At 36.4% G+C, this 12408-nt stretch overlaps 1 protein-coding gene across 5 annotated transcripts in view; it reads left to right on the top strand.

Annotated features, from left to right (window-relative positions):
• The window catches only part of DCC (DCC netrin 1 receptor), a 1219717-nt gene that overhangs the window by 554717 nt on the left and 652592 nt on the right, over nucleotides 1-12408 (top strand). For all 5 annotated transcript variants that reach the window (XM_050767870.1, XM_050767872.1, XM_050767869.1 and 2 more), the window contains exon 3: nucleotides 7522-7806. In XM_050767870.1, coding sequence (XP_050623827.1) covers nucleotides 7522-7806 — 285 coding nt within the window. The remainder of the gene's footprint in view (nucleotides 1-7521; nucleotides 7807-12408) is intronic.

The raw sequence follows: 12408 nt of genomic DNA, 5'->3' as shown, positions 1-12408 counted from the left end.
TCATTGCCATGGTGATTTTTTACCTCATTTTTTTTTTAGCATCACAAAGGAAAAGCCCAAATGAAAAATGTTTGCTGCTTTTGCTATTAACATTTCTACTGCCTGGTGACAGCAAATATTTGGGTTGTGCCTAGCTTCTGAGGAAATATGTATTGGTCTGAGATTGATGGCCGCAGCCATTGCCCAGGCTGTCCCAGCTGGGTGGGGGCTGGCCCTGAGACCACTGATAACTTTGTTCCTGAGGATAGTGAAGTGAAGGGAGGATGAGGAAATCCCATTCAAAATGTCTACTGATTTACAGCTGAACTGTATGTGGCTTAGATAATATTTTCACAAATGCCTTACGCATAGCCTGTCCACCCCTCACCACTGCCACCCCCCCGACCCCAGTCTCTTCAGATGAGATGATTTATTAGTCTCAGCTCTTTTCTGCTTTCCTGAAAAAAAATCACTGCTTTTCCCTTCTCTTATTATTTATTTATTTTTCAAACAGAGTGTGTCTCTCTGCCACCCAGGCTGGAATGCAGATATGTGATCATAGCTTACTGCAGCATCGAACTCCTGGGCTCAAGTGATCCTGCCACCTCAGTTTCCTGAGTAGCTGGGACTACAGGTGTGCACCTCCAGACCTGGCTAATTAAAACAATTTTTTTTTTTTTTTTTTTGAGACAGAGTTTCGTTCTTGTTGCCCAGGCTGGAGTGCAATGGCACAATGTCGGCTCAAAGCAACCTCCACCTCCTGGGTTCAAGTGATTCTCCTGCCTCAGCCTCCCAAGTAGCTGGGATTACAGGCATGCACCACCATGCCCATCTAATTGTTTGTATTTTTGGTGGAGACGGGGTTTCTCCATGTTGGTCAGTATGGTCTCGAACTCCTGACCTCAGGTGATCTGCCCGTCTCAGCCTCCCAAAATTCTGGGATTACAGGCATGAGCCACCACCATCGTCCTTAAAACATTTTTATAGAGACAGACTCTCTCTATCTTGACCAAGTTGGTCTCAAACTCCTGTCCTTCAGTGATCCTCCCACCTTAAACTGCCAAAGTGTTGGGATTACAGGCCTAAGCCACCACTCCAAAGCTCCAAAGCTCCTCTAACTAACTCTTCATGCTTTCCTAGTTATTGCTAGTGTTTCCTAAACTTTCCAATGTTTAGGGTCTGGAATATTTGCTTAAACTGATTATCTTAACAATGATACATATTTTTCATTCAACATATATTTGATGGCCAAATATTTGCCACACACCATGCTAAGTGTTTACAGTATAGAATAAAATAGACTCAGCTCTGGCCTGGCACGGTGGCTCACGCCTGTAATCCAGCACTTTGGGAGGCCGAGGATAAATAGGGTCAGGAGATCTAGACCATCTTAGCTAATATGGTGAAACCCCGTCTCTACTGAAAACAAAAAATTAGCCAGGCGTGGTGGTGGGCGCCTGTAGTCCCAGCTACTGGGGAGGCTGAGGCAGTGTGTGAACCCGGGAGGCAAAGCTTGCAGTGAGCCGAGATCGCGCCACTGCACTCCAGCCTGGGCAACAGAGAAAGACTCTCTCAAAAAAAAAAAAAAAAAAAAGACTCGGCTTTGATTTGTGGAATTTAAAGATTAGTCTAGATGATGGCTATCAAATAAATTCCACAGTTAATTAATTACGATTGAAGTAAGTGCTGGACATAAAACCTGTAGGACAACTGGTTCTATCCAGACTTGGGAAAAGCTGCTATGAGGAAGTGAGAATTCTGATACTGCATTGGACTATTAAGTCTCAGGTATTCAAACTCTCTGTTACTGAAGAGCTGCAAATAGAGTAAAACCTTTACTCTTCCTTGCATGGATAGTTAATAAATGTTCTAGGAACAAATTGGGGTTATGGCTGTTTAGCAGGCATTGAGCAACACTTAACAAAGTAACACATAAGTAGACTCCTGATGAATCCTTTTAGTGTTAACATTAGTATTACGGAACAATGGAAGATCCTTTTCAGGACTCAAAATAACAAGGTAAGACCCATTTCTCTATGGCAGTCTCATAATGACTCTATAGCTCTTGCTAATAGCACTCCATGCTTACTATATAACTATAGTTAGAACTGTTGACATTAAAATTTTTGATGCTGAAGCCCAGGCACTTTCACTGTGTATTAATCACTTATAAAATTTGAATTAAAACGGTCTTTATCATTTCTAAGGAGATTAAACAGAGCTTCCATATGTGTCTGACTTTTCCATATGTAAACCAAAATGTTCTTTCCTTTTTATAGTTTCTCACTAATAAGTTCTGATCTTTGTTAATGTATGGAGATGCAGATAATATGGAAATCTGGAAGTTGGCTTGTGTGGGACACTTCCAGCAAACCATGTGTTCTGTATTTAAAACTGCCGGAGCATCTTGGGCCAGGCTAGGTGTGAAGGTAGGAACTTTGAAATTCATTCTTGAAAACAACCTTTTCCTAGGCTAACAATGTAAGCCCTTCGAAATCACCAAAAATAGTTTGTGTGCTATTTTTAATAGTAAAGTACTTCAGGCTGGAATCTGTCTATGGGAATTCAACGTAAGGCAGAAAGTACTTACTAAACAAAAAAGTGTACTGAGTACAGTACTGCTACTTGAGGGTTGAGGAGTAAAGAGTATTGATATATAAAAGAAAGTCTTTTTGAAATAGTTTTGTTTATGTCAGGGAAATAAGGTATTTTAAGAAGTATAATAATTCAGTACTAAACCTTTAAAAATAACGATCATGAGCTGAGTACAGTGGCTCACGCCTGTGATCCTGGAACTTTGGGATGTCAAGGTGGGTGGATCATTTGAAGTCAGGAGTTTGAGACCAGCCTGGCCAATATGGTGAAACCTTGCCTCTACTGAAAATACAAAAATTAGCTGGGCATGGTGGCATGTGCCTGTGGTCCTACCTACTCGGGATACTGAGGCAGGAGAATTGCTTGAACCGAGAGACAGGTTTCTGTGAGCTGAGATCGTGCCACCGCGCTCCATCCTGGGCAACAGAGTAAGACTCGTGCTCAAAAAACAAAAAGAAAAGAAAAAATAACAACCACATAAACATTTGAAATAGTTTGGTACCAGTTCCACCTAGAAAGTGGAGATAATAATACTTCCTTAAAGAGCCATTGCGAAGATTAAATAGGGTCATTTATAAATGTGCTTAAAATGGCATAAATGATAAAACTGAATCTGTTCCCAAAGTCATCTAGCTTGTTAAATAATGAAGCAGAGAAGTGACTCTAGGTAATCTCATTATTCCAAACTGCTACAGAGTATGTTGGAAAGTGACAGAGCCAAAGCTCAAATCCAACTTTCAAAATTTGTATGTCTGCAATACTCCATTTAAGCCTTTAGAGTCACATAGCACCTCAGCCAGTATTTGTATATTTTTTTCTTTCAGTAAATATTTGATATACTTCCCAGAAATAAAATACAGAAAACATCCACACAAATGTAGAAATACTTTTCAAGCTTTTATTTATACACTTAACTTTTTATAGTATCTGCAAATTGTGAGTACTATAAAAATTTTAAAGGTGGAGTGATGATTTCCAGTAACTAAGACTAGGAAAAAGGGAGAGATTTTTGACTGAGTGCCTAAAGCATGACTAGAGATTTGATAGGTAGATGTTAGGAAAGAGGATGTTCCTTTTTAGAGGAAGTTCCATGAGAAATACAGCCAAGAGGAAACCATGTTTAGGATATCTCCAAATTCAATCGATCTGAGAATTGTTTTGCAGAAGTTGTGGAAAAGGAGCCTGAAGGCACATTGTGCTAGATACACGCGCACATATTAAACAAAAAACCATTTGCCTGATTTTGTGGCAAAAGACAATGCCAGCACATGTTGGGAACTTCAGGATTTCCAGAGTGAAGCAAAAACTTTAGTGATGTAGAAGCACTGAAGTTTTGACTATGTTTGGAATGCATTTGAGTGAGAAAAACATAGAGGTAGGAAGGCCATTGCTGCTATGATTACAATGGATCAGATGTGGCCTAATGAGTCTGCACCAGGCTTTTTCCATGAACAGGCTGTTGTTGAGCAGGTAACTATTTTTCACAAGGATCTAGTCAAAATTATTCCTGTATCTTTCTCTGGATGAAGCTTGGGAATCGTTTGTATTGCATGAGAACATTAAATGACTTTTATGAAAATACAGTATTTCATACATATGAGTTATAGTGAGTTTATTGTCCATTACTAGATATTCATACACGTGCCTTGAAACTATAGTACTAAGTTGATAGCCTGTAACTTCTTCTTCTTTTAAGACTGTTACACCACCATGAGATGTAAGTGCTAAAATTTAGCACAATATTGGGAGTGCTAAGTCAAGCCTTATAGAGCCTTATAAACTTAGAATTGCTTTTGAATGTGTAGAGTTTCCCATTTAGAGACAGAAAGAAAAGACTGCATCATGTTTGTAATTTCTCACTATGACAAATAATCAACTATGTGAAATTTTCAAACATTGCATTGTTAACTTTTAAACAAGATGCAGTTCTGACCCTGGCTTGTTAAGATCTGAAATCATCACAGAGTACATGCAATTCTATTAGCCAATTCTATTAAGTCTAATTATATTAATATGCAATCCCAGCCTTTGTATTAAATTCTTCCAGGTAGATGAAGTTTACATAGGAAACCAATTGTTGAGTATCGGTTTGAATTACTATTTCATTTTACATATTCCAGGCTCTGAAACCTACTTGGAAAAACATTTTTGAATGCAATAGACATTCGGTTGTAAAATGGATGTTTTATTTTCTATTTTAGTATTTCTTGAGACAGGTTCTCACTCTCTTGCCCAGGCTACAGTGCAGTGGCACAGTCTTAGCTTTACTGCAACTTCTGCCTCTGGGCTCAAACGATCCTCCCACCTCAGCCTCCTGAGTAGCTGGAACCACAGGTGTGTGCCACCACACCTGGGTAATTTTTAAAAATTGCTTGTAGAGATAGCATTTCATCATGTTGCCCAGGCTGGTCTCAAACTCCTGGGCTCAAGTGATTCTCCCGCTTTTGCCTCCCAAAATGCTGGGATTACAGGTGTGAACCACCATGAATAAATGGTTTAAATGCTTTAAATTTATCCAATGTGTGTAACTTCAAAAGAGCCATAAATCTGAATATATAAATGTCCAGATTGTTAAAATCAACTTAAAATTTTATTCTCACCTACATGTATTAAATATATAACTTGTGTGTATTGGAAAATTATTCCTGACTACATTTCCTTAACTGCAAAATAAAATACTAGGGATTACAACCAAGAAGAAAACTATTAAATAAAAATAAAATTTGTTTGAAACTCATTGCCCTACATAAGCCTCACATCTATCACTACTCATTGCAGCTTTGGTTTGTGTGGTAGATACAGATCATGCTCTGTTTAAGTACATGCCTTAAAGCCATACCTGAGCCAATCTGTAGTAGATTAACATACTTCTTTGGAATAGACTAACAAGACTATATAATGCAGACAGTCTGAAAACTGGATTTTGAGCAGTAAGCCTGGGTACCTGTTAACTAATTCCTTTTGTTCTTCACGCAGTGGTAGATGCAGCACAGACACAGATTAGTTCTTCTAACTGAAAAAGAATAAAATTAGGCAAGTGGCTGGCGCCCCCTGTAGGTAAACTGTAGTGTTTATTCAGGTATCCCCGTGGATCCAGATTTCAGAGCCTTAGTTTAAGAATCAGCTGAGTAATTTTAGAATATATATGTGAGGGAGAAATTAATATTTGCATCAATATTAAGGTTTTTGCATGGTATATCATTAATAATTCTCACAAAGAACAATCTTAATATTGCAGCTCTAGAATTGCAGGTCTATTTCTGTGGATATAGCTATAATGAGTGATATCCTTCAGCAGCTTGTACCTAACCCACATATAATTTTGATCTAGTTTTATATTTCATAGATTCAGTTATTTTGTGGTCCAAAAACTCTAATCCCTAAAAGAGATGTAAAATTTCACCTTCACTTAGGGAAGGAAAGTGAAATAGCATCTCTATAGCATTGCTTATTGTCTCTCATATTAAATTATGATTTGACTCAGGTCATTTTATGTTGACCCTTTCGGTCACAGCAAAATTTTTATCAGGTTGTGAGGAAAATTAAGATCATGAAAACTAATAGACGCAAATTCAAACTAAGGGTAATTAAAACTGAACACAGTAGAATTTTGTTTACTAAAGATTAATGAGACAATCAAGCTTTCTTGACAAAATTTAAACCTGGACCTAGGGAATGTTGACTTAAATTTATAAAATAAAAATCACAGTAACATAAAATATGATTAGTAAAACTTGACATGAACCCCAGACTGATGAATGGATCAAAGTTTATTGTTACATGTCCATACAATTAAAACAATTCTGGAATGACTCAAATGAATATAGAAATATCAGAATTTAACTGGGATGAATAGCAAACATTAATAATAATTAAAATTTAGTTGAATTTTCTCTAAAAAATAAACTTGCCAGTGATCTTTCAATGATGGCATAATTGATACCAATAGATTTCTTTGTAATCATTTAAAAAAACGCAAGAATTTCACGGTCAAAATTTAGGATCACAAATAACCACTTATACATAAAAGGGAGTGCAAGATGGCAAGGTGAAAACATCTACGTCTCTCATGTACAATGTCATGGCAGAGAAGGCTTATTTCTCACTATGCTTATATTCGGTAATGGCCAGTTTCTTTTATTTTTTCCTTATATTTACTTCATTCATATGAATGCATTATTTTCACATGTTATTTCATATGAATATTGAAGTGACCATGTGAATTAGATGTTATCCCATTTCATGGTCCAAAGAAACAAGTTTCCAGAGTATTCATATAGAGTAGGTGGCTCAACTAGTCTAGAAACACAAGCTATTCTAATTCCAGCTTTTAAATCTTTTTCACTACACCACAGCCATAGCTGGCAAATGTGGATGAACATTTACCATAAGCAGTAAACCCTAAAAGACAGTCCTTTGTTACTATAATTGGTGGTTCCTGTCATCCCTCTTTCTTGAAGCTGCTGCAGGTATGCCATATGACCAGTCCTTCATGAATCTTCATGACTTCATAACCCTTTGTCCAAAGTAGGGTAACAGGAATTCTGTCCATAGGACCAGGATTCAGAAGAAGAAGTTTCTCTCTGTAGGACTGTCATCTAGAAACTGAACTCGAATGTGGAATTTCACTTCTCTGAGCCTCAATTTCCTTATCTATAAAATTAGGCTGCTCTTATCTACTTTGTTTATTTTACAGGGCTGTTTTATTTACCAATAAATAAGCTTCTAGAGATGAATGGCAACGTCTTCATTACTTTTTAGCCTCTGAGCATACTGTGGTGCCAGACAGAAAATGTGGTAAAGTGTGAAGAGCAAATGAGATGATGTTTGAGAAAACAGCTTATAAAATATAATTTTCTATAAAGAATACAAAGTGTGATTATTTTTACTGGTGATTATTGTGCCTTTTTTGGAAGACTTACTCTTCCTTCTTTGTTTTTCTCCTAGGACCACTGAGGTTCCTTTCTCAGACAGAATCTGTCACAGCCTTCATGGGAGACACAGTGCTACTCAAGTGTGAAGTCACTGGGGAGCCCATGCCAACAATCCACTGGCAGAAGAACCAACAGGACCTGACTCCAATCCCAGGCGACTCCCGAGTGGTGGTCTTACCCTCTGGAGCACTGCAGATCAGCCGACTCCAACCAGGGGACATTGGAATTTACCGATGCTCAGCTCGAAATCCAGCCAGCTCAAGAACAGGAAATGAAGCAGAAGTCAGAATTTTATCAGGTATTGCAATGCTCTTTGTTGCCTTCAGAACGATATTCTCTGCAGTAAGTTGAAAAACAATTTTTTCTTTAACAGATATTTGTAATGGTCATAAGTTCTGTATTGTTCATTGTGTTTTGCTTTTTATCATTACTTGCTTGCTTGCCAAAGCATTCAATGAGGTTGTGCCAAAAGCTGTTCTTTTTTTTCTTTTTTTTTTTTTTTCATGTCTTGGAGTTTCTGGAAAAACAGGTATCTCTCATTTATTCATTCAATTGTTCTATGACTATTTAGTGAGTGTTTCTTTGTGCAAGCCCCACTGGTAAGCATTTCTCACTTATTTTTTCATTTTCCTCTGATGACAGTCTAAGAGGTCGTTTTTATTCATTTCAAAGGAGGAAGGTGAAAACTTGCAATGTTAAGAACATTCCCTAAGTTAATATTGAACTATACATATAGGATATATATTATACATAGTTCAATATTAATCATATATAGTTCAATATTAAAATTAGGCTGATCTTACCTACTTTGTTAATTTTACAGGGCTGTTTTGTTTACCAATAAATAAGCTCTAGAGATGAATGGCAACATCTTCATTACTTTTTAGCCTCTGAGCATACTGTAGTGCCAGACAGAAAATGTGGTAAAGTGTGAAGAATTCTCTTTTGTATATTCTGTACTTCATTAGTCACAGGGATACTGATTTAGATGTATCAATAACCATTGGCAACACTTACATTTCATCTACCAGGCAATGACAGAAGCAAAGCTAGCATTTATTCCCTAGAATAAATTTCCTAGCTAGATACACATACACGCATCTATTTACATATCTATTACATACACAAAATTTTGAATATATGATATATATCATATGTGATATATGTCATACATATAGTATATATCATATATACATGATATATAATATATAATTATCACATATTATATGTGACATATATCATATATATGATATATATAGATATCATATATGTATGTATGTATATATGTATTTTAGACTAGGGTCTTACTCTGTTGCCCAGGCTGAATGCAGTGGTGTGATCACAGCTCACTGCTGCCTCAACTTCCCAGGTTCAGGTGCTCCTCCCACCTCAGTCTCAGTAGCTGGGACCACAGACTTGTGGCACCACACCCGGCTAATTTTTTGTATTTTTTTGTGAAGAAGAGATTTCACCCTGTTGCCCAAGCTGGTCTCAAACTCCTGGGCTCCAACAATCTGCCTGCCTAGGCCTCCCAAATTGCTGGGATTACAGGCATGAGCCGCTGCGCCCAGACTGAACAATCGTTTACTTGTCCATTCACACGCTTATTTCTGAGAAGCATGGTGCTAAGTACTAGGAATATGGCAGTGACTAAAACTGTCCCAGAGCCTGGCTCATTAGAGTTCTGGGTGGATGCACACATGTAAGTAATTATAATAGGGTGTGATTGATATGATGGTAAAAAAAAAAAAGTCATTTCTCTCCAACTCTTATTTTACTTTCTCTTCTCTGGCAAATCTCTAAGATACTGGCCTCATTTTGTGATTCTAAATAGTCAGAGTTGAATTGGATGTTCCCTAAGATCTCTTCTCTTCCAATAACCTCTACTGTAGTATACTCATGTAATGCCTAGTTTCTCTTTTAGCCAAACTTGTAAGACTGACTTAGATGGTCTTCTGAGAATCACAAAAAAGGCACAAACTTGAGAAAGTGGAACTGACTACATCTCAAAGCATGGATGTTGGCTTCCGTCTCCATGCTGTTAACCGTGTATAGTTATCACAAGTACTTCAGCTATGCAGAGAGTAGCATTCCTGTAATTCTAAAAGCAAATTGGCAATTCAATTGGAAGTTTCCAGGTGCTTTAATGAGGACATCTCTGAAACCTCTCTTTTGTATATTCTGTACTCCATTAGTCACAGGGATACTGACTTAAATGTGTCAATAAACATTGGCAACACTTACATTTCGTCCGCTAGGCAATGACAGAAGCAAAACTAGCATTTATTCCCAAAACATACATGCATCTATTTATGTATCCATTACATACACAAAGTTTTAAATATTTATATTCACATATTATTAATAATGCATCTGTTGAGTATACCAGATAGGAAGCCAAGGTAAGCTGCATAGAAAATTGGCAAGAATATGTTTATCTGAATATGACAGGAAAGTCTGTTTTCCAGTGGTATTAAGGAATCAAGTTGAACTAATGAAATATTAAATTAGAAATGCAAAGTTTTAAAAGACACAGAGACATAATAAATCCCCATTTACCTTTCTTTGTTCGCCTTGCAACAGCCATTTGCATTGTAAACCATGGAGATTTATTTAAAGCCAAATTTTACTTTGTTAATTTGCCTAAAATAGAGACTATGTTGTACTTTTGAGATGTGTGAGCATTTCTTAGCCGAATTGAAACTGATATTTTTGTAAATGCATCACATCAAATGAAGATTTTTATCTAAATTCTATGAATTCAAATATAAACTTTAGAAAAAATTATGAGTTAAGATAGTACATGAACGTGTGCGCACGTGCATGCGTGCACACACACAAGTTATTGTTATACTTGGCTAAGCCTGTCTCGTAGGCTAGCTGTCAAATAAAGAACTTGCTAAAGGAGAATGCGTTTAACACATCCTCAAGTTTACAAGTTGGTGTAGAGGTCAAATTCACAAATGCACAATAAGTACGAGATTGAGAGCATGAATGAGTGAGTGAATGAATGAATGGCAAATCTCTGCTTCTCTTAGTTGCCACTTAGGGTTCTCTCATTTTAAAAATCATGCTAATCCTTTCTGAATCAATTTCCACTCTCTCTAAGTACCAATGTGAGGCAGTAATAAATTACAGATATAATACATATGTGTGTATACATGTTAATACATACACGCACCTATACAAACATCATATTAGCATGACTTAGGACTATTAAACATGGTACCAGAATGGTTAGAACTTTTGAAAAGTTTGTTTTTTTCTGGAGTCACTAAATTACCATGTTGACTGACGAAGTAATTTATATCTTGCTTTAGTTTGAGACATAGCTGTTAATGAGAAATTTGGCAACTTTCCCCAACACTCATTTTTACCATAGTTCATAAGAAGTGTTTGAATTTATGTGTATGTGGTTATAGTTATATAATTCTAAATAATATTTAATTTAATACACTTACTCAAGTCTGTGTGAAACTTATTTCAGGTTGCCTCTTTTATATAGAAGGTGTCTTTTATCACAAAGTAACTGAGGTCTATTAAATTCAGAGTTTAACAAACAGTAGTTTTAAAGTGCTATCTTTCAGCAACCAGTTTCACTTTATTCATTAAATAAATACTTTATTCAATTAACTTTTGAATGAATCTTATATACCTGGCATCCTGCTGGTTGCTAGGAATGAAATGTTGGAATACCATGCCCTACAAAAGCTTATAGTCCAATGGGGGAAATAGACAAAGCAAGTAGGCTGTGTTGTGAAAGAAGAAAACACAGAGCCACCACTACCCTCAAAAGAGCCATATCAACAAGTACTAGCTAGGTAAAGAGAAGTATACACCATGGAAAAAGAGCACCATGCACAAAGCATAAAGAAAATAGAGATCAAAACCTTTTCAGGCGAACTGTTTACCTTCTGACTGGCTCATAGGCAGGAAGCAATAAAGGGGAAGAAGCTGGAAGGAAGGGAATTAAATGGTAAGGAGGATGAGATGGAAAGATCCAGAAATGATGTTTGATTTGGTCCTGGAAACATATCACAAGCGGCTTATGGGTGAGGGGATAGAATCCAGGCTCTGATAAAAGCTGGTTAGTAGAACTTTTCATTGAGACCGGAAGTAGGAGAGTAGTGTTATTGTGTTTAAAACAGATTTTTTTAGAAGATATTTTCCCATAAAGTTTTATCTCTTCCAGATTAAAATAATTATGTCATTAAAGGTATGAAAATTAGTACCTAGTTTCATTTGTTGGTTAATGTTTTAAGACAAATTAAATTTGGGCTTTTGGAAATTATACATGTGTAACAGAATCAGTAATACATTGTTCTAAAGCATTTTTTAAAATATCAGTAACAAAACACTAAGTCAGAGCTGAGATGTTTTACAATATCTGATTGTGTGTAATGGCGAACATGTGATGAATGGAAGCAGCCATTGTGGTTGTCAAGTTCACTTTGTTCATGTCACATCATGTCTGAATGCCAAGCAGGAGATTGAATTGCAGAATTTTGGGCACTAGATTGACTACAATTACTGGCCTATACAATGGAATTCTTATTTTAGTTTGCTTAATGGCCTAATTGAATTGATCAATTGGTAATTCAATCTATTGTTTGTTTAACTACAATTAGATGACTCTGAGCCCTGTATAGACCTGAACTAAATATTTATCTAAATAGAGACATTGGCTTTTAAAGAAATAAATTGGACTAAAATATATATGATTTTTCTCTATTTTTATTGAAATAAATATTAGCAGAAACCATTCTAAAATCCATCTTATTTGAAAGGAAAATCCTGTCTGAAAGGAAAGCAAATAGTTTTAGATTTTTCTTCATCACTAAGAATTTATTCCTCAATGGTACATTAAACTTTTTAGTTTTGCTAAATATTACTTATATTT

Source organism: Macaca thibetana, chromosome 18, assembly GCF_024542745.1.
Source record: "Macaca thibetana thibetana isolate TM-01 chromosome 18, ASM2454274v1, whole genome shotgun sequence".
Taxonomy (NCBI): Eukaryota; Metazoa; Chordata; class Mammalia; order Primates; family Cercopithecidae; genus Macaca; species Macaca thibetana.
Note: the sequence above shows the minus strand (reverse complement) of the source record. Positions and strands in the feature narration are given on the sequence as shown.